At 42.1% G+C, this 27035-nt stretch overlaps 2 protein-coding genes across 7 annotated transcripts in view; both read right to left on the bottom strand.

Moving 5' to 3' along the window:
- The window catches only part of znf318 (zinc finger protein 318), a 30645-nt gene extending 25765 nt beyond the window's left edge, over window positions 1-4880 (bottom strand). For all 5 annotated transcript variants that reach the window (XR_009655030.1, XR_009655031.1, XR_009655032.1 and 2 more), the window contains exons 1-3: window positions 4422-4880; window positions 3831-3949; window positions 16-574 (exon numbers count right to left, since the gene is read on the bottom strand). Coding sequence is in view for 2 of the 5 variants with exons in the window: in XM_060925545.1 (XP_060781528.1) it covers window positions 16-574; window positions 3831-3949; window positions 4422-4676 (933 nt within the window). In the remaining 3 variants the exon portion in view is untranslated. The remainder of the gene's footprint in view (window positions 1-15; window positions 575-3830; window positions 3950-4421) is intronic.
- Window positions 4881-7418: 2538 nt separating this feature from the next.
- Window positions 7419-27035, bottom strand: part of LOC132889248 (zinc finger protein 318-like) — a 44380-nt gene continuing 24763 nt past the window's right edge. Inside the window, exons 3-6 of one of the 2 annotated variants that reach the window (XM_060925547.1) lie at window positions 21875-22310; window positions 19296-21701; window positions 17312-17402; window positions 7419-8564 (exon numbers count right to left, since the gene is read on the bottom strand). In XM_060925547.1, the coding sequence (XP_060781530.1) occupies window positions 7969-8564; window positions 17312-17402; window positions 19296-21701; window positions 21875-22310 (3529 nt within the window). In that variant the 3' untranslated portion in view covers window positions 7419-7968. The remainder of the gene's footprint in view (window positions 8565-17311; window positions 17403-19295; window positions 21702-21874; window positions 22311-27035) is intronic. The other variant, XM_060925548.1, reaches the window with a different exon arrangement.

Below are 27035 nucleotides of genomic sequence, written 5' to 3'. Positions count from 1 at the left end.
CAAAATCATACCTACCTGTCCTATCATTGGAGAATCAGTTTCCGAAGAGTCAATTCTTTTTTTCAAGATGGATTTTGTGGGCATTGTCAGCATGTCCTCCAGCTCTTTACGTCGACGGGCTCTCTCAAGCTCTCTAAAATCTTCCTTATCTCTCTTGCTGTTTCTGCTGCTACAGCTACTGCTGCTGCTGCCACTGCGGCTCTGGCTCCGGCTCCGTCCTCTGCTGCGGCTCCGGCTCCGTCCTCTGCTGCGGCTCCTTCCCCTTCCCCGGCTCCTGCTGCGGCTCCTGCTGCGGCTCCTACTGCGTGGTCTACTCTTGCTCTTCGCCCTGCTCCTCGCTCTACTCTTTCCTCTGCTCCGGCTTCTACTCCTACTGCGTGGTCTGCTACGTCCTCGGCTCAGCACCCTGCTACGGCTCACTGCACGACTACGGCTCCTGCTGCGAGGACGACTTCTGCTGTGAATTCTGTCTGGACTGCAGCTCCAGCCCCTGTTCCTACAACGGCTATGACTGCGCCTTCTTGAACTACGCTCATCATGGCCCTCATAGCTTGACCGGCGTGGAGAATAATGTCTGAGGGAAGAAGGAAAAAAGGGGGGGAAAAAAACCCCCACACCGTTAGGCTGTTCATTCAATTGTTTAAGGTTCATGATTTCCAAGTCAGTGGTGCTTGACCATTGGGCACTTGTATTTTCAAGGCTGTACTAGGAATCAAAAGCCCCCATCACATATCAAACCCATCACTGTACGAGGTAAAACACCATAGAATAGATACATTTTCATTCCCACTCAGTCTTCCATATTGACAAAATATCATGTATTCCCACCTGATTGTATCTGTATTGTAATTTGACAAAGCTATGGAGCACTAAACATACAAGATCGGATATGACGCGTAATTCACTTTGCAGCAAGTCCATTGTTGTGAAAAGTCCAAGCTAGTTAGCAACATGACATGAGTCAAGCTGCACCACATCTCTGTTGACAGTTCTTTTCCCGTTTCTGAACATTTGTTTTGTTCAAGCAAAGATTACTTTCAACACTTTTTGCTTGTGGGTAGTTCTTCGGGAACGGAATTACATTCACAGCAAAACGTGGTAACTTTTTTTAGTCGCAAGACTCAAGATAATGACATTAAATAAAAATTTCACACTGTATGGGGCATCTTTTGACCCCAAAAAAAAAGCAGAGAAAATGAGCTGTGTTTAACTCTGAATGCAAAATCTTTTAGGAGGAAGGAAAAGTCAGTAATGGAATTACGTCAGAAAAAACTGAACTTTCATTTCTTAAAATTCAAACCAAGGGTTCTCTGAAGTGACACTGGTATAATTGGAGTGATGAGTTTTAAATGTAGTTTTCAATACATTTTGCCTTGGATTCCATACTTCAGCAATATCACCGAGCTGACAAGTTAAGGCAAGCTTAATAATTTCATAATTTTGGCCTCGCTGCTGAAGAACTGCCCTTATACAGTGGGACTGCTGTATCTACTGAATCCCTAACTGGTCAGTTATCGGCAGTTTACCCCAGGCCGAAAATAGTCACGTTAGCGCCGAGAAGTGACGCCTGGTGAGACTTCGGGTTTGTGCTTCCCAGAGCGCATTATGCAACCTCCAAACATGACCCCTCTCCAACTACAATTCCCACACGTACTGCTTATGGACACTTCACCACACACACCTGCTTTCTGTTTCTGCACCTCAACCATGACATGATATTAAGTGGACGGCATGCAACAAGTTATGATTCGATACTGGGTGTTCCCACAATATTTTTGAAAAAAAAAAAATTCAATGAAGAAAATTTTATGACCAAAAATAAAAGGGCTACGTTTACTTTCCTATTCTTTTATCAATGTAAATGTTATTTTTGTTAATTTAAAAAAAAAAACTTCCATTTTCTTAATAAACAATATTTACCCATATTTATCAAGGTTGGAGTAAAATATAATAGCCAATTAAGTACAATATTCCTTTCCTTAAATATGAAAAATCTTAGTACCTTGCAAAAGCAGAGATCAAGCAAGTGTCAAATGTAGCATGATTTTTTAAAAGTAAGGTGTTTGATCAAAGACTTATTTTTATCTGTATTAGTTCTTTCATCATTCTATTTATTTCAAATTAAAACCAACATCACCATTCAAAACCGTTTAGTTTATTGACTGAGTATATTTAGTGGGGTTCCCCCACAGTACCCAGTTTCTGAGACAGACCCATATATATATATGTATATATAATCACATCACACACAGGGCTTGAAATTCATATATTTTTTCACCAGCCAGCAGGACTAAGTTACCTTCCAAAGTAACTTGCCAAAATTTGTTCATGTATGAATTTTACTTCTGTCAAAAATAACACAAAAGAGAGTAGTTACCACTGTTCATGACTAATGTGCATTTATTTCAAGACCCAAGTATTTTAATACTGCTGTTAAATACATAAATGAGAACAACACAGAGCACCATAATATAATCCAAAAAAAATGCCAGTTGACTGACCCCTTACTAGTTCTTTTAGGAACCAATTCGTCCACTTCCATTTTTAATTTGTCGCTGAAATTGACTGAGCTTACATGGTAGCCTATGCAACACCAGCGATCGCGCGAACTGAGTCAGCGCTGTAAAACGAAAATAGAAAATCTTCCCGCAAGTTCCTTTCAGCACCTAGATGTCGCCCGGGATTGGTTGGTGAGTGTGTGATGTTATTGTTTTGGGTTTTTTTTACCCTTAGGCAGCCTCTCACGTTACTGCCTGAGGGACAGGGAGAAAACCACCGGAAAATGTTTTAAACAAACACGAAACAAACGCAAGTCAGCAAATGACCATAAAATACTCGATAGTTACGATATAATAATTTTATGCATCTCTCACAGAATTTTCGGAGATATATCGCGTATATTCGATATATCGCGTATATTCGACATATCGCACAACCCTAGTCTGAATCTTCGCTTCATATATATTTTTTATTTCCAACTAGCCAGCTGGGCTGGCTAGTGACAGGAATTACCCGCCAAATGACAAATTAAGTCCCCTTGGGCGACCGGACCACCCTGAATTTCGAGCCCTGATTTTTATTTATACACACACACACACACATGTGTGTGTGTATGTATATATGATGCGATGGGAGTGACGAGGTTGGACAGGATAAGGAACGAGCACATCAGAAGGACAGCACACGTGGAGAGCTTGGGAATTAAGCTAAGAGAGATGAGACTGAGATGGTACGGGCACATCCTGAGAAGAGATGCAGAGATTGTTGGAAGGAGAATGTTGAGGATGGAGCTGCCAGGCACACGAAAACAAGGAGATACATGTATGTGGTGAGAGAGGACATGAAAGTGGCAGATGTGGTAGAGAAGGATGCAGAAGACAGGGAGCAATGGAGACGAAAGATCCGCTGTGGCGACCCCTAATCAGGAGCAGCCAGAAGAATTAGTGTATATATATGAGAGAGGGGTGGCACAGTGGTGTAGTGGTTAGCACTGTCGCCTCACAGCAAGAAGGTCCAGGTTCGAGCCCCGTGGCTGACGAGGGCCTTTCTGTGCAGAGTTTGCATGTTCTCCCCGTGTCCGATTTCCCCCACAGTCCAAAGACATGCAGGTTAGGTTAACTGATGACTCTAAATTGAGCGTAGGTGTGAATGAGAGTGTGAATGGTTGTCTGTATCTATGTCTCAGCCCTGTGATGACCTGGCGACTTGTCCAGGGTGTACCCCGCCTTTCGCCCGTAGTCAGCTGGGATAGGCTCCAGCTCGCCTGTGACCCTGTAGAACAGGATAAAGCGGCTAGAAATAATGAGATGAGAGAGACACAAAGACTTTACCTGGTATAGGGAATCTCTGCTCCTGAGCTCTGGGATAAACCTGTCAGCTCGTTGCCCACAGTTATCACAAGACTATGGTCAGTAGGCAGACCACCACGTGGGGGTGAAGGGGTATATCTCTGTAAGAAAGTAAAGATACAAATCAACAGGACACATTTTGCCCCACAATGATCTGGGGGGGGGGGGGGGGAGACAAGACTGCATAGCATTTTACTGATTTTTTTTTTAAATACTGATGCTCCAAATGTTTTCTGATCTACTTGTTCCCCAGACCACAGTCTCCCAGCACTGATCATGGAGCATCCCCTGTTCTCCACAGTTCAGTATCTTCTCTGCTCCAGCACACCCACTGCAGTGCAGGAAGAGCTGTTAATGAGCTGATTAGTGGGATTGTGAGAAGTGAAAATACTAAAACGTGCAGGGCAGGGGGCCACCAGGACCTGTGATCTACGGAAAAAAAAAACCCACAAAGCCGCAGTCTGCCCACTTTACTGACTAGTCTAGAGTTTGGGCCGCAGCTCAGCGCGAGTTCATCTACATCACGCTGCTGAGCGCTCAGGACAGACAGGGGAGGAAAGCGAGTCAGCCTACATGGCCGTAGTCTCTCGGGGCAGGCCCATCGCCTCTCAACTCCTCCGCCGAGCCTCTCCCCGGCGACGAGCAGCGCCTCCTCGGATGCTCCGGGTGCCGACGGTAGTCATGCGGATATCCGTTGCTGCCTCGCGCGTGTTCGTGACGGTACGGAGCGCGAGGAAACGAACCGGCAGGAGGCGGGCCGCGGGGAGCAAAGCCGCGACCCGCTGCAGGATGATACGCTCCTCGGTGCGGCCTAGAGCCTCGGTACATGGCGCCAGCCAGCCGCCCGCTCGCTCGCTTATACACGAAACCGTTTCAGATCCAGTGGCCGCTGTTTACGGACCTAACGCATATTATTATTATTATTCTGCGCACAAAAGCGCTGTAAACTCAAATTACTGCTCAAACTCAACAGATCCACACAGCTACAGCCGGAACTAAACCGCGTCCGAACTACTTCCTGCACCGCCATTCGGCCAGCCAAACAGGAAATGACGTCCACTCGGTCTCCACCAATTAGAACTTTCCTATTCCCTCCCCCTCATTGTTTACAGGGCTGTGTGCAGCGGATACAGTTTATAAGAGGAAAAATGGCGGATTGACGATTTAAAGAAAACAAAACACGAGTTCATCCTCTTCAGTACAACTCTCTCTCTCTCTCTCTCTCTCCAAAACCACGCAAATATTCACCAATTTCTGAACTTTCCAATCATTTTATGAAAACCATGATGAAGATTCGAGTTATTTCTGAGCCTCCTTGAGTGATAAATCAAACCCATTCCATTAAAGTCAAGTAACTTAAGAACGACAAGAGCTCTCATAAATATTTATAACAGCTTTGAAAAGGATGGCTTTAAAGACCGACAGCGTGTTTAACAGTCTCCAAAACCACGCAAATATTCACCAATTTTTGAATCATACACCATTCAAACTTCCTTTGTCATTAGATTCAAGTTGACATGATTTGGGTTACTGATGGTGACATTAAACCCCTTCAATTAAACTTAAAGTGCCATTCCACCATTGGATGTATTCTTTGGCATAAAATACAATATATTTTGACAACATATATAAATGGTATCACTAGATAGAGAAATATTTTAGCATCAAAATATATCAAACATAATTTTTTGACGACAAGTATATTAATTTTGCGACCAAAGTCACCTACCCTTTTAATTTCCGCGCGTGATGTCATCGGCAGGTTCCCCTTCTTGTGTACCACGTGACGTGGCACATATCAGCAATGGCGGATAGAACGCGATAAAAATAATACCAATAAAGCTAGCTAACTGAAAGATTAACTCAATTTTTCGCAATTTTTTTGGCCCCCATATCCGAGGAGAAATGACTCTCTCACTTTGGGGGTTTCCTGGTCTAAAAATAGACCGACACATGGTACACAAGAAGGGGAACCTGCCGATGACATCGCGTTTCACTACCGCGCGGAAATTAAAAGGGTAGGTGACTTTGGTCGCAAAATTAATATACTTGTCGTTGTCAAAAAATTATGTTTGATATATCATTTTGAAGCTAAAAGATTTCTCTGTCTAGTCATGTTGTCATAAAATATATTGTATTTTATGCCAAAGAATACATCCAATGGTGGAATGGCACTTTAAGACCGACAAGAGCTCTAATAAATATTTATAACAACTTCGAAAATGATGGCTTTAAAGACCGACAGCGTGTTTAACAGTCTCCAAAACCACGCAAATATTCACCAATTTTTGAATCATACACCATTCAAACTTCCTTTGTCATTAGAGTCAAGTTGACACTATACTAATGGTGACATTAAACCCCTTCAATTAAACTTAACTAGCTTAATAACTACAAGAGCCCAATAATAAATACCTCTGAAAATGACTGATTTAAAGAATGACACTGTTTCTGAATCAGTGTTTGTTTATTGTACAGCAGGAGGTCACAACTGTGATGAAACATAAGGAGTAAAAACACTATTAATATTGGTTTGTTCATCCATAGTTATTGAAATGTGACAAACATGAGGTCAGGAAAGTATCTCTCTAGATCTAACCATTAAAGCTGGTTTCAATTTTTCCCTAACTGGATATATTACATACATTTTACCTGCAATTTCAAGGTGTTCTTCAGCCTACATTCAGCTGCAGGTCATTCCTAATAGATCAGGACACTGTAGTCTTACCTGTGTAACCAGTAGCATTATATAATATGGCTTTTTAATGCAACACAATAAACCAATATTAACACAACATATTTACTCTGTCTCGTCACCGCTGTGACATTCTGCTGCACAATAAAGGGATTCAGAAACTTCAATTTACAAAAACCTTTACATAAACTCGGATCAGTTAGTGTTGTCCTGCCAAAACATCCATTATCCGTAATCCCTTATCCTGCGTAAGGTCACAGGCAAGCTGGAGCCTATCCCAGCTGACTATGGGTGAGAGGCAGGGTACACCCTGGACAAGTCACCAGATCATCGCAGGGCTGACACATGGAGACAACAATTCACACCTATGGTCAATTTAGAGCCACCAGTTAGCCTAACCTGCATGTCTTGGGACTCTGGAGGAAACCGGAGCACCTAGAGGAAACCCACGTGGACACGGAGAGAACATGCAAACTCCACACAGAAAGGCCCCCCTATCAGCCACTGGGTTCTAACCCAGAACCACAACAATTATTTTCTATTAAAACAATACTAAACATAGTATGCCATTTTATACAGATACTCGTACACAATTACTGTCAGATTATTTCTGAAATAATCCAGTGAAATCCCCCTGGGTGTCATTGTATACACATATGAAAATGAGCTTGCATTACAGTTTATTCCAAAGGATCGTTTACTTGAGTAAACAATCACAGGAGATCCAAGACTTTCCCTTAAGACACAATAAGCTAAGGAGTGCCATTACCATGCCAAGAAAAAAAAATGCAATCACTGTGTCTTTACACATATTAGGAGACAAAGAATGAGCCTTTGACATTTATTGCCATTATATAATTTTATTATAATGTCCACTATAGGAGGCAGAGCACAAATCACATTTTGAACAGATGTGCAGAAGAACAGCGTTAGGAAATTTGGTACAAAGATGTATACAATAACAAAAAAAACTGCATTTGCTAGACAACAAACAAAACTGACTGAGTATATAAACAATCGTTATACATGCTACATAATGTAACCAAAAGAGTTAACAAAGGCAGAACTAGGTTATCAAAAGAAAGACTCCGTACACTCAAGACAGTGTTGAGGCAAGTATTGTTTTTATTTGTTTTCATACTGTTCAACAATCAATTAAAAAAAACCCTAAATCTACATAGAATTACAGAAATAAGAGTAAACATTAACAGACAATCATTAACAAATGGTTTTTAAACTCATTTAATAAAACATGCAGTTGCATTCAGATGACAAACATAGGTTGGTGTTGAACCTTAACATTAAAAGAGATACAAGAATGAATTCCCAATCGAGTTTCATCATACAAAAGAGATACTGAAAGCAAAAATAGTACTAAGTTGTTAATAACCTAAAAAATAATTTCAGCTTTCAGAAGTCTCGGTCTCATTTCTCACTTTCCCACTTCTCAAGGAAGTCTTGCATGTTCAAATTAAAAGTATCGATCCCTTTACCAGAGAGGTGAACCCCATCTGGTCTGTAGAGGCCAGAGTCCAGTCCAGGCATTATGTTGTCATGAGTCAATGAAGAACCGCCAAGCTCCGCTATGATACCACGTATTGTTTTGTTGATCGCCTGTCGCATGTTGTTCACTTCTGTGCTGTCACTTGAGTGCCTCCAGGACTTGCGGGGCAGGATGTCTGACCAAACTAGGTGGCACTGAGGAAAAATGCTCTTCAGTGAAATCAGGTCTTTCTTCACTGATAACACAAAGTTCTCTGGGGTCATCTTGCCAATATCATTTCCGCCCAGATGGATAAGAATCACGTCAGGTTTGGGCCAGTTGTCCTTTAGTTGGAGCAGCTGGGGCAGAAGCTGTTGCCATGTCATGCCCTGCACACCCTTCCACCATATGCGTACACTATTGGGGTCCATACCAAGCTGCATACCTACTTCAGGAGATGTGGCCCTCTTCTCAGCCCAGAACACAAGGGAGTGGCCACATATCCACACATTCTTTACTTCTGTTTGCATAACTTTTCCTGTAAAAATGTAAAAGTATAGGTGGTGCATTAACATCAGTGTACTTGTACAAGTGGGGTGAGTTCTCTGTCTAAAACAATGGTTTTTCCAACAATACATCATGTGCTTTCAAAGCTTTCTCCAATAAGGTGTTTGCAAAGGAGAATAGGTGCTCGTGACTTGAAAAAAGGACCACATGTTGAATAAAACATTATTACTGTGAGCAGGTTTATTCAAACATCAGTTGGAATCTTTTTTTTTTTTTACAGAAATAACTGTCCTCAAATACTCAATCCAGCTTGGTCTGACTCGCAGCCAAAACACACTGACCTGTTACTTGATTGAACTGCTTAATAAATGTTTGAGATTTTGTAATTGTCTGACTGTATTGCCCCCCCCCCAAAAAAAAGAACTTACCAACAATGTTGTATTATTAGCAGTAACTCAAATACTCAGAACTTCAACCATACCAGGTCCAAGATGACACCCACTGTGGAAGATGCCCTTGTTTACGCCTTCTCTGATCCCTGATTTTTTTGTTTATTGTAATTGTTTTTTTTTTTTGTACTCTTATTGCATCGTGTGCACTAAGAGCTCATGACAGAATTTCTGCTACACATCGGAAATAAACACCACAAATTGACTTTTAGCCTTCCAGATTTGGATTGCATCACGCACCCGGCTACACCTGGAGCCATTTTTGCATCCCTGACCAATACTTGGAGGCACGACCAAACGGGGAGAAGAGATTGAAGCAGAGATGAGGCAGGAGGGGAGACCTTCATGCAAAGCAAACCAGGCCACCTCTGCCCATCTTGTTACTGGCTAACGTGTGGTTGATCGTTTATTCAAAAAAAAAAAAAAAAAAAAAGGATGTACTCCAGATCGGCATTGCCACTCTGGGAATATAAAGATTGCTGTGCCTTAATTTTTACAGCAACATGAAAAACTGAGGATAAACCAGACTCAGTTATTCATCTATAAGCTCATTCTATACACAGCAGCGATCAGATGCCGGAATCCGTTAAGAGCAGGGCTGGCAGTGTGTGCGTTTATAGCAACAACAAAAGGTACTTGGACATGAACATCACACATACAGTGTTCACCCAACACAGAACTGGTAAAATCTACCCCCAAGATTTTATCAACCCACTGAAGTCCCCACCAGAGAAAACTGGATGTGTACACCAAAATACAAGGAGCTACCAAAGCAAAACCGAGACCACAACTGGAATGATCAGACAACACTTTTTTTTTTTTTTTTTAAACACCCAGTTTACAGACAGATGTTAAAACAAAGTACATCTCTGAAGAAAACCATCAGCATGTGGTCAGAGGAAGGGGACCAAAAACCGAGGGACTGCTTTGCATGCACAAACCAAGATGTCTTTAAAACTGCATCAACACATCAGGACTCCACAGTCAACATTGAGGAATATACCTTAACTGTGACAACCTATATCAGAACATGCACAGACAACATTGTTCCTCAGAAGACCATCTATATTTCCCCCAATCCAGTCCAGCCTTCATACCTTGCTCTGTAGCATTTCAATCTGATGATTCTGATGCTTACCAAAGAGCAAGGTATGATGTCTGAAAAAACAAAAGGATGCCCCCAAAAAAAGTACAATCGGAGTGCAGGCAAAGACTGCAGAACTACTCTACCACACATCACTCTACAACATCACAAGTTACAGACCACATCACAGACCACAAAGACAGAAGTGAACAGTTCTACATCTGTAGCGGATGAGTTGCGTTACATCTTTTATGCACATTTTCAAGCCCAGAGCATGGATTACTGGGGGGAAAAAAAATGGAAGTGGCACCTGATGAGGAGGACCAGGTACCACTGAAGCCAGTAGTTTATATACGCAGACAAACATTATGGCAATACTGGGCTTTCAGTAGTTTCTTTGAACTGTTCTTTTTCGTACTAGAATACTTAGACAACATACACCTTTCATAGAAAAAGAACTGGTGCAGAAGACTTAATTTACTTTGGGGTTTTTGAAATCAACACAGGGTCAAAAATGTACATACGCTAACTCAAAGTTCCCAAGTGTCTTAACCCTTTCACCATTACAGACTGCTATTCTGGTCTCATTGTATTAAGGAAACCCCTTCTGGAAAAAATGATGCAGTGGTGAAAGGGTCAACTTACCAAAGCCTTTGAATTTCCTGTTTGTGATCATGATTGACTACAGATAGTAGCTTCTCTGTGACAACATAAAAAGGGTTTGGGACAGCACTCATTGGACTGACCAACACACTGTATAATGGGAAAGTCCAAGGAGCTCAGTGCAGATCTGGGAAAGAGGATCATAGAAAGCATCATATCATTGCTATGACGTTCATGTCCATGATGACATTCATGTCTGTGTATGTAAACTTTTAACTGCCAATGTCCCCTGCAGAAGTGTTTAATGTGCTGAGCAACAGAAACACACATAAGGCGGCAAGATCAGATAACATCCCTGGATGTGTCCACAGGTTGCGTGCGCGTCAGAGCTGATGAACGTTGCTCCTGACATCTTCAACCTTTCCCCTCACCCTGGCTATAATTCCATCCTGCTTCAAAACCACTATAATCATCCCTATTCCCAAGAAGTCAACAATATCCTGCCTCGATGACTACAGACCAGTGGTTCTCACACTGGAACTCCTGAAACATTTTGAGAGTCTTGTCAAAAATAAGATACAGAGCATCATTCCCGCAACTCTAGACCCACTACAGTTCTGCCCATCAGACAAATACATCTAAAACTGATGACATCTCACAAGCCATGCACACAATCCTCACCCATCTGGAAACAAGGCAGTTATACCATGTTGCTTTTTATTGATTATAGCTTGGCTTTCAATACCAATCATTCCCTCCAAACTCATGGCCAAGCTGCACAGCCTCAGCCTCTCCCCTCTGCTGTGTAACTGGATAATAGATGTTCTCACAGGCAGTCTGTTTGCCTTGTCGGCAGGTAATGATTCATGTTTCAAATAAAAGAAAAAAAAAAAGTAGCTATTTCTAGTTTGACCAATCACTGTATGCTTATATCACTCATGGTTTCTCTTGTGTTGGGAGAGTAGCTGCCCTGAAAGTAGGAGCGATACAAAAATTCCCTCAAAACAGGATATACAACTACGATCATTCTCAGTTCCTCCAGTGTGGACACACAAAAAAGGGGGAACTTTTTCCAACAGTTTTAAGAACTATGAAAAAGTTCCTCTGGTCCAAAAGTTCCTTATCAGCTCAGCTGTCTAGGGAACACGCTCTCAGAATGTTGTAGTTTGTTGGAAAAAGGTGCGCAGTGGTCAGAATTTCCACAACTCCACCAAACCCGACTGGACAGGTCAAACTCAAAAACAAATTCTATCTGACAAAACACAGACTGATAGCGTACACTGATCCAACAGTTGGTGCCTGGGACATTTGTCTGGGAAGTGTGCAGTGACCCCCATTTCCCCCACTGTACAGTGATTCACAATGAATGAGGACTAGAGATATTTTCTTAAAAATTTATTCGATTATGTTTTGATTACAGCACACATTCACCCTAGCATTATTTCAACAATTTTATGCAGCAACATTTATTTCCGCCCAGAGTTGCATTCAGTTTTTGCTGAGATCTTGTATTGATGATGGGAGAGTCGAGCCACTCTAAAGTCTTCTCCAGTACATCCCAAAAACTCTCAGTGGGGTTAAGGTCAGGTCTCTGTGGTGGCCAATTCACGTGTGAAAATGATTCCTCACGCTCCCTGAACTCTTTCACAATTTGAGCCCGGTGAATCCTGGCACTGTCATCCTGGAATATGTCCATGCCACCAGGAAAGGAAGGGGGGAAAGGGAGAAGAAAAAAAAAACCGCTGAGGGGAGAACCTGGACATTCAGTACATTCAGGTAGTCAACCGAGTTCATTTTATTGCCACATAATGTTGCTAAGCCTAGACCTGAATAATTAAAGAAACCCCAGATCATAACACTGGACTATGCATGATTGGTGCATCACTTCATGTACTTCCTGTCTTACCCTGACTCGTTCATCCATCTAGAATAGAGATCTTGCATGTGATGTCACAGCCGATCCAGATTGTAACAGACGCCATCTTGTCGGTCAAACGCCATATTTACGCCTTCTACTTCTACCTTTTCTTCTGGAAAACCCGACTATATACAATTCTACTACAACGGCTGCGGCTACAAGCTCTCCCTACCCGTGCACGTTTATGTTTTTTGTGTGTATTTTTGCGTGTTGTTCGTCTGTACCGGACTTCAATATCCACTACAACCGTATGGACTTACTGGACATTGGTTTCCAGCAGAAAATGACGGTTTGTAGCGATTTCCATCGCATTCACAACATTCCGGACGAGATAGCGAGACCAGCGGGGTCTCCGTGGATTGTTATCGGGTCTGGCAGGCGAAGGAGACGGCGTCGGGAGAGGAAGCAAAAGCGAGGCTGCAGAGCCGGCCTGTTGACTAAGCTCAGAAAACAGCCACTCAAACCTCCACTGCCAAGCCTCTACCTCTCCAACGTCAGATCCATGGTAAACAAGACAGACGATTTGGAATTACAGCTGGAATTACCTTATTCTATTCTATAATCGGCTGGTCAGTGCTATACTAGATACTACTGATATATCTAGTATCAGTACTAGTAATACTTAAGTGACTTACCCGTCCAATGAGGATTGTTATTTTCTTGTTTACAAGATGCCACATCTGAGTCGCTGACAAATCCTGAATTTCTGTAAAGATAACTGTCCAGAGATTTATAAGCATGCAGTGCTTCACCACTGAACAGCGAGGGAAAGTTAATGAGGCAATTATACACGTCTGGGTATTCCACCTCTGGCAGTTCAATATCCACTGACACGGTCGTGAAAACTACGTCCGGTAATCGATAAGGGTCACTAATCTGTAGGTCATTTATTTTAGACATGTATCTAGTTATCTGTTCATTAGAAAAATGAGCCGTGTAGTCCGTCGGTTGAAATTTATCCATTTTGTACACGAGTGCAGCAATATTCAGCTGTGTTTTTTACCGACAAGATGGCGGCTGTGTACTTTCCGGTCACGTGACTGCAAGATCTCTATAGGGTAAATCTGGACTCATCAATCCACATGACCTTTTTCCAATGCTCCAGAGTCTAATCTTTATGTTCCCGAGCAAACTCGAGCCTTTTCTTCTGATCACATTTACTAACAAGTGGTTCTCTTATGGCCACAAGGCTCTTTAGTCCCAGTCCTGCGAGTTCTCATTACACTGAGTGTGGAAATACTCTTACTTTCACTCAAACACAACCCTTAACATAGGACATAGACCCAAATAGAGTTCTACTGTCAATCTTTCTTCAAGTGTATAAGTAATCTCCGATCACGGTCAATCAAGACTTTTTTCCCCAACCACATTTCTTTTGTGAAGCTGACGGTTCACCACTATCCTTGCAAGTTTTAAACATTATCTCTCCAACCACAGAATACATTTTCTAGCATTGTTTAAGAAATGAGAAGCTACTCACTGCATCAGTGAGGGTGAAAAGAAAAGAACTGTTGCCAGTTGAAACACAATCACTGCAATATTTATCCAATCAAATGCTTTTAAGTACTTGCTTATTTAAATTCAAACAGTGACCTTTTTTTTTCCTTTTGTTCAGTTAGTATGTGTCACTGTTGTTCTGGGAATACCATATATAATGATCAGCCATAACACTAAAACCACTGACAGGTAAAGTGAATCACGTTGATTCTCTCATTATACTGGAACCTTGGATCCTGGCATGCATGTGGATGTTACTTTGACACACAACCCACCTAAACTTTGCTGCAGACCAAGTACACCCCTTCATGGCAACAGTATTCCCTAACGGCAGCTTCTTTAACACGATAACGTGCCCTAGCACACTGCAAAACTTGGTCAGGAATGGCTTGAGGAACAAAGAGTTCAAGGTGTTGACTTAGCCTCCAAATTCCCCTGATCTCAATCTGATCAAGCATCTGTGGGATGGGCTGGACAAACAGGTCAGGTCCATGAAGGCCACACCTCAAAATTTACAGGACTTAAAGGATCTTGCTGCTAATGTTATGACGCCAGAGCACATCATCAGAAGTCTTCTGGAGTCTGTGCTCTGGTGGGTCAGAGCTGTTTTTGCAGCACAAGGGGGACCTACACAATATTAGGCAGGTGGTTTTGAAGTGTGATTGGTGGAAGCATCTGGGGGAGGGAACGCTCCTCCTACAGTGGCATGACACTGTAGGACCAAGCATCCCTGCAGCCTGTCTACAGGCTAAGGAGATGATGTCCACCACAGAGTAGGCTTCAGCTACAAGGTTACTCCAAGCTTATTTGGCCACCATCACACATGAGGCAGGCTTAATTTCGGAGCAGGGTAAACTTTACAGTTCACATAGCTGAAGATCTATCTATATAAAGGGAGGCAGAGAAAGGGCTGTGTGTGTGTGAGAGAGAGAGAGAGAGAGAGAGAGAGAGAGAGAGAGAGAGAGAGAGAGAGTGTGAGGCAGGTAAATAGATCGAAAAACCTACTGACAGAACAGAATGAGGTTAGAAATTGAGACCCCTTCAGTTTTTGCACACTTAATTCTTTTGAAGATTTCACTGACTGTGGATTAAATTAACAATGTCCATTAATTTACACACAATAATCCATAATGACAGACATGCTTTCAGAAATTATTGCAAAAGTATTAAAAATCAAAAACTGAAAAACAAACCGTTTTCATTCAAATACTGATAATTATTCAGATCATAGGTTAAAGGCACTCCAAATTGAGCTCAAGCATATCCTGTTTACCATGATTATATTGAGCGGTCTCTAGAACTTGCATAGAATTTAGTCCACCTGTGGCAAATTCAATTAATCGGATATTATTTAGAAACAGATACACCAATGTGTCCAAAGTCCCAAACTTCATATTCCCTGTCGGACCAAAATTCAAGCCACAAGTCTAAGGAACGCTCTGTAGACCTCCATGATCAAATCGTGTCGAGACGGATCTGGGCGCGGGTATAAAACCATTTTTGAACCTTTGAATGTTCTCATGAGCACAATGGGTTCAATCGTTTTGAGATGAAAGAAGTTTGGAACCACCAGGACTCTTCTTAGAGCTTGCCTCTATAACCAGGCAAGAAGGTCCTTGGTAATGGAGGTGACCAAGAACCCAATGATCACACTAACAAAGCTTCAGAATTCCTCTGCAGAAATGGGAGAACTTGCCAGAAGGACAACAATCTCAGAAATACTCCAATCACTCAAGGGTAAAGTGGCTAGACAGAAACCACGCCTGGGTAAAAGGCATATGAAAACTGGGTACTGTCCTTTAACTAGCTAATACCATCTAAGAACAGGCTGCTTCTCGGCAGCAGGGACTGGGAGATCGTTCAGGATTGAGGAAAGGATGAACAGACCCAAATACTGAGATGTTATTGTCTGGAGTGTCTTTGGTCTCTGAATGTCCTTGAGAGGCAGAACAAAAGCCTAGATTGAACTCAATAACATATCTATGGAGAAATCATATGACAGTTCAGATGTGCCCAATCCAGCCTGACCGAGCTTGAAAGGATCTGCCAGGAAAAAATGGAAATACTGTCCAAATCCAGGTGTGCAAAGCTTGTAGAGACTTACTCGAGAAGAAATGAAGCTGTAATTGAGGCCAAAGGTGGTTCTACAAAGTACTGAATAAAGTGTATGAATGTTGATGTAAATAAGAGTTTTATAGACAGTTTTTTTTTTTAATTTACAAAAAAATTCATTATAAGGTATTGTATGTACACTGATGTGCTACATATATTTCTGCACACTTTATTGACTAGATATTTAATTTAAGATGGATATATATCCATTTTAAATTAAATCTCTAGTCAATAAAGTGTGCAAAACTGAAGGGGTTGGAAGAAGTACAAATTCAGTAGGATCCTAGTTAACAGCAGCAGACTCTCAACAGTTAACAGTGCACTGTGTTCAATTCTCTTAGAGGTGAATGTCCACTGATGGATAAATGCAGAACAATAAAGCATGCTATGCGATTGGGGGGAAAAAAAAAAAACCCACAAAAAACCCCCCCACCCCACACAGAAGCTACTACAGTGCCCAGTAGCATTAAAAGGACCTATATTTCAGAGCTGACATGGAATAACCAAGTTAATAAACTGTATAAAAAAAGGCATCAGCAGGGATGCCTCTTCTGCCAACAAGTCTAGACCTTCTTGTTACTGCTCCGAATGCCTCAAATACCCTTAAAATATACTTTAAACAGGAAGGAAGCAACTGGAGAAAACCATTTCAGACATTTGATCTTGCCCCAGTTTGAGTCAATTTCAAAATCTAATGAGTTCATCTGCTGGTTACAATGAAAATATCCACATAAACAAACATTTAACCACTTGTTCCTGAGACAGCTCGGTCACAAAAATCTCATATGGATGACGGATGGATTTTCCCCCAAAGTACTCATACATTCTGTAGCTTCTTGCTTAGACCATCATTGGTTTGTCTCCCTTTAACCATTCTGCTGATTACTCATCAACTCCAGCCTGATGACAAGTAATACTGACTGCTTTAGTAGAATCCTCATGGGTCATGAGCATTCTTTCAAAATCCAATGCCTCAAGCTAAAGAATCACAGATATCTATTCTCAGGTGTAGCAGAATTAGCCAAGTGGAGGAAAAATTCTGGCCAAGATTTAACAGTGGCGTTATTGCTGAATATGCCTCAGAACTAAAAATGTCAGAAATGCTACTCTGATACCTGGTTCTGATTTCTGGCTTTGTCCTCGTGTTCGCTGGGCTTCCATTTGCTGTTCCTTCTTCAGTCTCATTCTCTGATTAAACTGCTCCAGCTGCTCCAAACAAAAGTGTTAAAAAAAGGATCTCAAGAGTCCGACACTGAACGTAAGCATTAGAGCCCAACCGATATACAACACCAATTCCAAAAAGTTGGGACAGGGGCACGTTTATCACTGTGCTGCATCACCTCTACTTTTACCACCACACTGTAAAGGTTTGGGAACTGAGGAGACCAATTGCTGTAGTTTTGAAAGAGAACTATTATCCCATTCTTGCCTGATATATAATTTCAGTTGCTCAACAGTTTGCGGTCTGCGTCATATTTTGCGCTTCATAATACACCAAATGTTTTAAACGAGAGACAGGTCTGGACTGCAGGTAGGCCAGTTTAGCACCCGGACTCTTTTACTATGGAGCCATGCAGTTTTAATATGTGCAGAAAGCGGTTTGACATTGTCTTGCTGAAAAGAGGAAGGCCTTCCCTGAAAAAGGTTTTGTCTGGATGGCAGCATATTGCTCTATCATTCAACATTAATGATGCCTTCCCAGATATAAAAGCTACCCATGTCATGTGCACTAACGCACCCTCATACCGTCACAGATGCTGGCTTTTGAACTGTGTACTGATAAGCCGGATGGTCCCTCTCCTCTTTAGCCTGGAGGACTTTGTGTCCATGATTTCTACTTTTGATTCGTCAGACCTCGGGACAATTTTCCACTTTGTCTCAGTCCACTGTAAGAGAGTTCGGGCCCAGAGAAGATGGAGGTGTTTCTGGATATTGCTTATATCTGATTTTAACTTGCATTTGTGGATGCAGTAATAAAAACTGCTTTCACAAACAATGGTTTTCTGAAGTGTTCCTGAGCCCATACAGTGAGTTCCACTACAGACACATCTGCTTTTAATGCAGTGTCGCCTGAGGGCCTGAAGATCACAGGCATCCAATGTCAGTTTTCAGCCTTGTCTCTTGCATACAGAGATTTCTCCAGATTCTCTGAATCTTTTCATGATATTATGTACCATAGATGATGTGACCCACAAATTCTTTGTAATTTTATATTGAGGAGCATGATTCTTAAAAATTGTTGCACTGTTCACCCACGCAGTCTTTCACAGAACAGTGAACCCCTCCCCATCTTTACTTCTGAGACTCTCAGCCTCTCTGGGATGCCCTTTTTGACCCAATCATGTTCCTGACCTGTTGCCGCTTAAATTATTTTGTTTAGCATTACACAACTTTTTCAGTCTTTTGTTGCCTCTGTCCCAATTTTTCTGAAACTTGTTGCTGACATGAAATTCAAAAGGAACATTTTTTTTTCAAAAAACAAGATTTGTTTCAACATTTGATATGTTGTCTTTTACTACTTTCAATGAAATCTATTGTTTCCATGATTTGCAAATTAACACATTCTGTTTTTATTTGTTTTACAGTGTCCCAACTTTTTTGGACTTGGGGTTGTAGGATTTTTAAGACCAATCCAGATTTTGCTATTTGAGGATTTAAAAGTCTGATAGATTATATATTGGCTGATTTTCTTTTTTTCTAGAAACACCAAGATTTTCTCCATCGTTCATGTTCCGTTATTTAAGAGTCCTGACCAAAATAACATGACAATGTAGTTTAAAAGTAAGCTTATTTTATTGTTATAATAGTACTTCGAACAAAAGTACAACAAAACATGGGCTTCTCTGCTGCTGATTGTTAAGTGTTGTGGCTTTGCAAACACTTGCGTTGCCAACAGTGGAGTTGCAGTGTGCCCTCTGGTGGACAAATTATTGGTTGGGCTCTAGTAAGCGTTACATGAAAATAAAAGTATGAAACAAAACGCATCTTTCCCGAACTGAATGTTCCCAGATCTCTTAAATCAATGGTACAAGAATCCAAACATCCAATTTTATAGCAAGAAATCTCTTCTTCCCCACGTGGGTGTGAAGTCTAACTTACCCTTTTTTTTTGTTTAGCTTTGATGTCATCTTCCATCATGGGTATCACTTGGGATTCAACACCATTGTCAGTATTTTTCGGCTCATTTTCTGTCTGTATGCTAATAACAGTACATACTTCTTTGACTGCAGAAGGTTTTACACTTCCAGACGTCTCAGTTTCTATTGTTTTGAGACACCGGTTACGTGCAATGGGTTTTGTCTTAGCCTGCTGGGTGGCATAACCAGAGCTGCCAGGCTGCATGGCAAATCCAAATTGACCTGAAGTGGGTGCATAAGGACAAGCTGGCAACAGACCAACTGTCGGTGTGGTAAAAGTAGAGGGGGCCGGATAGAACTGACCAGGACTTGGTGGCATCATGGAAGAAGGCCTGGAAAATGCTGTGTAATACCCATAACCAGATGGGAAATGAGAGGGTGGGTTCAGATAACCAGGACCATAATGCAGAGGATTTAGAGCAACTGATCCATAAGGATTTTGTTCTCCACCTGTAGTATAACTACACTTCCAGGAATCTTGCTCGTTTTTAAGGTGGTGTACAGCTGAGGAGTATCCACTGGATATTTGAGGATACTGTAAACCAACAGACTGAGTTAAAGACAATGAGGGTTCTGCGCTTGTTTTGGAGGAGTCATGTGTGACTTCTGCCGATGGTGTGGTTTCGTATGGGTCCGATGTATGGACCTGTATCCGTTTTGCTTCAGGACTGTTCCTAATAGTCCTTTTAAGGCCTAGAAGGTCCAGCTCCTTGACTGCGACTTCATCTCGGCGATACTTAATGGAATCCAAGTAGCTCATGTAAACCTCACGATTAGAGGTTTTAGCAGGGGATACAGAATAGACACCCTCAGAATCAGCAGAACGACTGCTCCCTCTTCGATCATACCTACTTCTTGATTGTTCATCTTTTGGATCCAAAGAGTGAGAACTCTGGGGTTTGACCTTCTTGCCATACAGGCGCTCATTTGTCCTAGCAGATAACTTGCTAACTTCTGTTCTGTCTAAATTAAGACCAATGGTTTGCAGTAGATCCTGAATTTTTTGATACTGGTTTGCTTTTTGGTCCTCATCTTCATTAGCATTCTCCGATTTCTGATGCACTGGGCTAAGGCTGCCTTCTACTCTGTAACTTTCAGATGGTTTTTGTTTTTTGTACCTCTCTCTGTCCTCTGCATACGGCTCATCACTGGAACGACCTTGCGACTGTTTAAATTCATCACGCACTTTCAAAAAATTTTCATGCTCTTCTAAAAGTCTGCCTTGACTACTAGAAGGCATTTCCTCTCCATAAAGGAACCGATTCTCAGGTTTCCCTTCAAAGCCATATTTCATTCCAACAATTCTGGAAAAGCCACTGCCATCTACCACAGCTCTTTCATGTGGTAATAGATTATTTTGGGTGTTTTCAGTTTGTTCCAATATAGGATTCACATTCTGTTTGCTCCCCATTAAGTGATAGTTGTCTTTGCTGCAGTCTGTTTTTTTCAAGAGATCACAGTATTTGTTACAAGATGCTTTTCTATTTGCCTGCTCTTGTGGGATCCTCGGATTCTCCAGTGAACCAGAATCTTTTCTAGCATCCCTCAACATTGAGGACAATAAATTTGAATCTGCTTTACTTAAAGCACCAAGAAACCTTTCCATTTGTGTTGCAAGGTTACTCTTTTGCCTTGAAGCTGAAAACTGGTTTGGAGAGCCTTCACTTGTGGATGCCTGGTCACAATCCTGGTGAGAAAACTGGGATATTTGGGAAAGCGATGTAGAGTAACTTTTGTCTTTTGTCTCTCTGATACTTTTTTTCGTCTTAAGACGGTCTTGTATTTTCTTATATTCCTCCACTTCTGCCCTAACTTTAGCATAATAAGACCCAGTTACTGGTTGGTTACTCCGAGATTCCTCATCGAGATGCTGCCCAGGTGAGACTGAAGAACATTTGCTCTGTTTGGTTATTCGACTTTCATCTTCTTCAGGATGCCCATGTCTATAAGAATGTCCATATCCTTTCCTATGGCGATCATGACGGAGCACATCAGATCCAGTTTTCTCAGAGACATCCAATAAACTATGCTGTCCAGATTTAGACATTTCTTTTGCTGGGAATCTGGCATCCTCTTCATCTTTAATATCCATAAAGCTTTTCTTCTTGTTTGGTGTTTGCCCTCCTGTCTCTGCCTTCACACTGAGAAGCTGGGTGAGGTCTGAATTCTGCTGGCTGTTTCTTTCATAAGGGAGAGTAAAGCCATGCCCACTCTCTTTGGGTGGTTGTAGTTTGCTTATGAGCTCTTCAAGTGCACTGGCATTAGAATTTAGAGCCAACACTGATGCCAGTATGTCTGGGTCCATTTTTTTAGTCACTGTACATAGTAACTGTTCCGCATCCTTTGAAAGGCCACTGCCTGAATTCCACTGTGGAGACAAAGTCAAAAACCATTGGATAACAGTTAAATTAGATTAAAACAAATTATCTAAAACAGACTCCCAGCTATGACAAATGGGAAAAAAATTTAACTAAATTATCTGCAACTAACCCATTACAAATTCATTAAAATGATTGCCTTCATATCCAAAATCATACCTACCTGTCCTATCATTGGAGAATCAGTTTCAGAGGAGTCAATTCTTTTTTTCAAGATGGATTTAGTAGGCATTGTCAGCATGTCCCCCAGCTCCTTACGTCGACGAGCTCTCTCAAGCTCTCTAAAGTCTTCTTTATCTCTCTTGCTGTTTCTGCCACTGCTGCCATAGCTACTGCCACCACTGTGGCTCCGGCTCCTTCCTCTGCTCCGGCTGCGCCGCCAACTCTTGCTCCTCACCCTGTTCACTGCTCTACTCCTTCCACTGCTCCGGGTCCTACTACTACTACGTGATCTATGTTCTTGACTTGGCGCCCTGCTGCGAGGACGACTTCTGTTGTGATCTGGACTGCAGCTCCTGTTCCTATGTCGGCTAGGACTGTGTCTTCTTGAACTATATTCATCATAACCTTCATAGCTTGACCGATGTGAAGAATAGTCTCTGTGAAGAAGGGAAGGAAAAAAAAAAAAACCACCACAATTATACTGTTTGTTCAATAGTTTAACATAACTGATTTTAATGTCACTGGTGCTTCACATGTTTACTAAAGTGTTATGATAAAAGCTTGAGTTATCAGGTATGGCCCGTTGGGCGCTTGTATTTTCAAGGCTGTCCTGGGAGTCAATGAAAACGCGCAAATTCCCATTCAAATTCCTGTTCTCACTATGTAGCTCCTATTCACTAGCAACATTATAAACATTCATTCATTCAAAACTCATGACACATGCAGCGCGTTTACATGCACATCCAAATCGAGCTACTGTCGGTAATCGAGCTAAGGGTCCCAGCAGGGGTGCCAGAGAAATCCAATCCTACATGCACACAAGGAAATCAAGCTATTGTGTGAGGTACATTGTGCACCCGAACCACAGGTGGCGCTACACGCCCCATCGTGTTGGTATACGACCGGTTGTCGTCATGAAGAGCTATTCAAGAGTATAAACAAAGTTATCAGTTCCGTGTTCACAAGAAGAACGACGACGAGGACAGCAACATCGAGAGAGAGAAGATTGACAACAACGAAGCAGCTCAGCAATTGTTGAACCACTTGTGGTCTCGTCACTCGTCACTTCCGGAAGGGGCAGTGCTGAAGTAAGTAGCTCGATAGGGTTTACATGCACTAAGTAGCTCGGCTACAATCGCATAATCTAGGTTGCGTAGCCCAATTACGAGAAATCCAGTTCGGTTTCAGCCGAGCTAAGGTGTTTCCATGGCATTTAGAACTTCGATTTCAGTCGAGCTACGGCAGAAATTCGATTTTCTCTATGTGCATGTAAATGCACTGATGGTGATTTTGTGGATTCAGGCAGTATCTCACCTACAATTTAATAGAAAAGCAATCATCCGATCATGGGGAGATTGCAACTTCAAACCCCAACAATGCCACAAGGCATTCCTAGACGGGGGCAAAACTGGTCATGGAGTGGGAATAATGGCATAATTTTTCACTCCTGTCAGTGAACTCATGTATGTACAAAAGGGTAGGTAGCCCTTTCCTTTGAGTGCATTACAGTGTCCCATGATGCAGCATGAGCACTGAAAATATGTGGTTGACTGGTTTCAGGCATCTTTGAGGAAGTATGTGTGAGCTTCCACCCTCCCCAGGTGAAAGCCCTTATGTGATGGGGAGAACTGGCTGGGGAGTGGGAAATGACAGCTGACCAATTTGGGGAGAAAAGGGGTTTGGGGGCTATCAAGGCCAGTTTATACTCCTGCACACAATCTATGCCATAGGTATGGCACTAACTTTCATATAGGGTCAAGTATTTACACTTGCATATAAGGTAAGCACGTTCTCCTGGAGGAACTACCACATGAAATATACCAGAACTGACTGACATTGAAGAAAAGCAAAAAACACCTCAATGTGAGTTCCATGTCTCACTGTAGGAATAATACAACAAAACATGGACAAAATGTTGTTGAAATATAAATGTACTGGGGGGGAAAAGAAACCTGAATTAAACCTTCGGGTGCTTTTAACAATCGACGTTGGCACAAAGCAGCCTTACAGACTGACAAACTTTAAACAAATTAATGAATAAATTTATCCCTAAATGAGCAAGCCTGGAGTAACAGTAGCACTGAAAAACTCCCTGATACAACATGAGGAAGAAAGAGAGTAACCAGACTCAAAAGGGAACCCATCCTCATTTTGGTGATAACAGTAGGGCTGGGTTCAAAAGATTGATCCACGATCCGATATCGATTCACGTTCAAAAAATACGAGATCGATTCAAAAATGTGTGGCTCGATCTCTTCCAGGTGGCTATAGGCACTATTTTCTCAACCACGCAAGGACCGCTATAAAAAGCGAGTGCCGGCAAACGAAACCGAAACTTAAGAATGCGAGATGGCTGAAGCTGCACAGCTAAAATTACCGCCTGGCCTGAAAGCTGATGTATAGCATTACTTTGGATTCAAACGTTACGAGGACAGACGAAGTCGACAGAACAAAAGCAGTGCGCAGCAAACTGTGCCACATAGAGGTAAAATATAGTGGCAATACAACCAATCTCAGGCGGCATGGTGGTGTAGTGGTTAGCGCCGTCGCCTCACAGCAAGAAGGTCCTGGGTTCGAGCCCCGGGGCCGGAGAGGGCCTTTCTGTGTGGAGTTTGCATGTTCTCCCCGTGTCCGCGTGGGTTTCCTCCGGGTGCTCCGGTTTCCCCCACAGTCCAAAGACATGCAGGTTAGGTTAACTGGTGACTCTAAATTGACCGTAGGTGTGAGTGTGAATGGTTGTCTGTGTCTATGTGTCAGCCCTGTGATGACCTGGCGACTTGTCCAGGGTGTACCCCGCCTTTCGCCCATAGTCAGCTGGGATAGGCTCCAGCTTGCCTGCGACCCTGTAGAAGGATAAAGCGGCTAGAGATAATGAGATGAGATGAGACAACCAATCTCCGCAACCACTTATCCAGGCACCACGCCAACACAGTTTCAGCTAAACCTGCGGCGAATCAAACTGCACTGGAGAAGGCATTTGGGGTTAAATTACATGCACAAAACACATATGGGGCTGTTCCTGTCAATAGGGACAGTTTTTACTTTAAAGTGACAATCCAGCAATATCCAAGTAAATCGATATCGAATCGGATCGTGACCTTATGAATCGGAATCGAATCGATCCAGGAAATCTGGATCGATTCCCAGCCCTAGATAACAGATAACATAACTTGCTTCTATAAGTGTGTTCTATATGTTTAAACAGTGCAATTGTGTAACCAGGAAATTCTTTATAGTTTTATCATGAAATCTATTTTGTTCATGTTATCAACTTTTCACTGATTAACAGTCTTGCACTCAAGTCTCAATGATAACTGCAGTCCTAATTTTATTATGACAAAGCCTCCGTAACAAAACTGTGTGCGTTAAGTGTCCAGAGCCATCTTCCAAGTGTATCTTTAGGTTGTTCATATGGGACCGTCCTCCACAAGAAAGAAGCAATGGGAACCGCAGGCAGAAGTAGTGCATCAAGATGGATAAAGCAGGTCTGGAGAGCAGGAGAAGTCAGCATCACTGGTATCTCAGTAGTGACGTGTATAACTCGACAGAGAGAAACAGACTTAAGTATATGCTATCACATAATGGTTAAGAATAGTGTGCATTGTCTGCTGAGTGCAAGCAGGGACTCCAGCAAAACCAACTATGACAGCATAAATAAAAGGGAAAGCCAGAAGTTAACATGGACATGAGGGCACCCTGGGACATAAAGCAGCCAGCCACTCGACCGTCAACAAACCTGAGTGAACACACGAGAGTGGAGGGAGGTGACAGTATCCATACATCCCAGTTTACCAAAACACTATGCCCGAAAACCCTCCAGATCTACTCCTTTACCTAATAAAAAGCTTGACAAAACAAATATGTTTTCAGCCTAGACTTAAAAACTGAGACTGTGTCTAAGTCCCAAACACTACTTGGAAGGCTATTTGAGGTGCAAACAAATAGCCTGCATTTTTTGATCTACATACGCGTGGCGGGTCATAAAAGACCAAAAGATCACTTAGGTACTGTTGTGCAAGAACATTCAGTGCTTTACAGGACAATAGTAGCCTTTTACAATCCATGCGAAATTTTATTAGGAGCCAATCCAGCGTGGATAAGATAGGGGTGATGTGGTCATAACATCTGGTTCTGGTAAGGACTATTGCTGCTGCTGCCTTCTGGACTAACGGGAACTTGTTTATTCACCAACTGGAACATCCAGACAATAAGGCATTATAATAATCCAACCTAGAGGGAACAAAGGCATGAACTAGTTTTTCTGCACCATGCAGTGACATATTTCTTATCTTAGCAATACTTCTGAGATGAAAGAAGGCTATCCTAGGGCTGCGCGGTATACATGGTATGACGATAGAAACGATATAAATTTGGCCACGATAGAGATTTGTGCTCTTCCGTCATACCGTCGATGACGTCATCGCACCTGCCTCTGTGTGAAAATGGCCGCAAGCACAGGAACGGCGGAGGAGGAGGAGCTAGTCAAAAAAAACGGCGCTCCATCCGTGATTTGGACATGGTTCGGGTTTAAAAAGTCGGATGTTGAGCAGAAAAATGTCATCTGCAAAGTGTGTGGAGTAACTGTGACCACCAACAAAGGTAACACGAGCAATTTATTTCACCATTTGAAATCAAAACATGTGCTCGAGTATGCAGAGAGCCAGAGGCTGCGCTCGGCTCAAACGCCGGCTCAGTCTACGGACACGGGAGGAAAGAAGAAAAAAAAAAAGTTTCCCCCGCGACCCAACAGACCTCCATTGTGCAAGCCTTTTCCAAGAGTACTCCTTATGACAAAAAAAAGCACGCGGTGGAATGACATAAGAGCCATCACAACACTTGTGCAAAGACATGGTCCCTTTCCAAACGGTTGTGTTTCTGGCTAACAACCTATAAAAGAGGATGGGAACTTGGGAAGCAAGTGAACTGGAGTAAACACTAAAGTTCAGTGTTGCAGCTTGTGATTTTAATTTGAAATACGCTGCTTTTTATTGTTGTTTTTTACTGAAAAGATGCCAAGTGTACTGTAAGTGTTCCTCTCTTAAAAATATATTGTTCAATCAGTCAGTGACACTTTTGCACAACAGACAAAACAAAATAAAAGTCTGTTCTGTGTACTTGAAGTAGTGTTATTTAGAATTGTATTTTTGTGTTCTTTAAGATGT

This window comes from Neoarius graeffei, chromosome 7, assembly GCF_027579695.1.
Source record: "Neoarius graeffei isolate fNeoGra1 chromosome 7, fNeoGra1.pri, whole genome shotgun sequence".
NCBI classification, from domain to species: Eukaryota; Metazoa; Chordata; class Actinopteri; order Siluriformes; family Ariidae; genus Neoarius; species Neoarius graeffei.
Note: the sequence above shows the minus strand (reverse complement) of the source record. Positions and strands in the feature narration are given on the sequence as shown.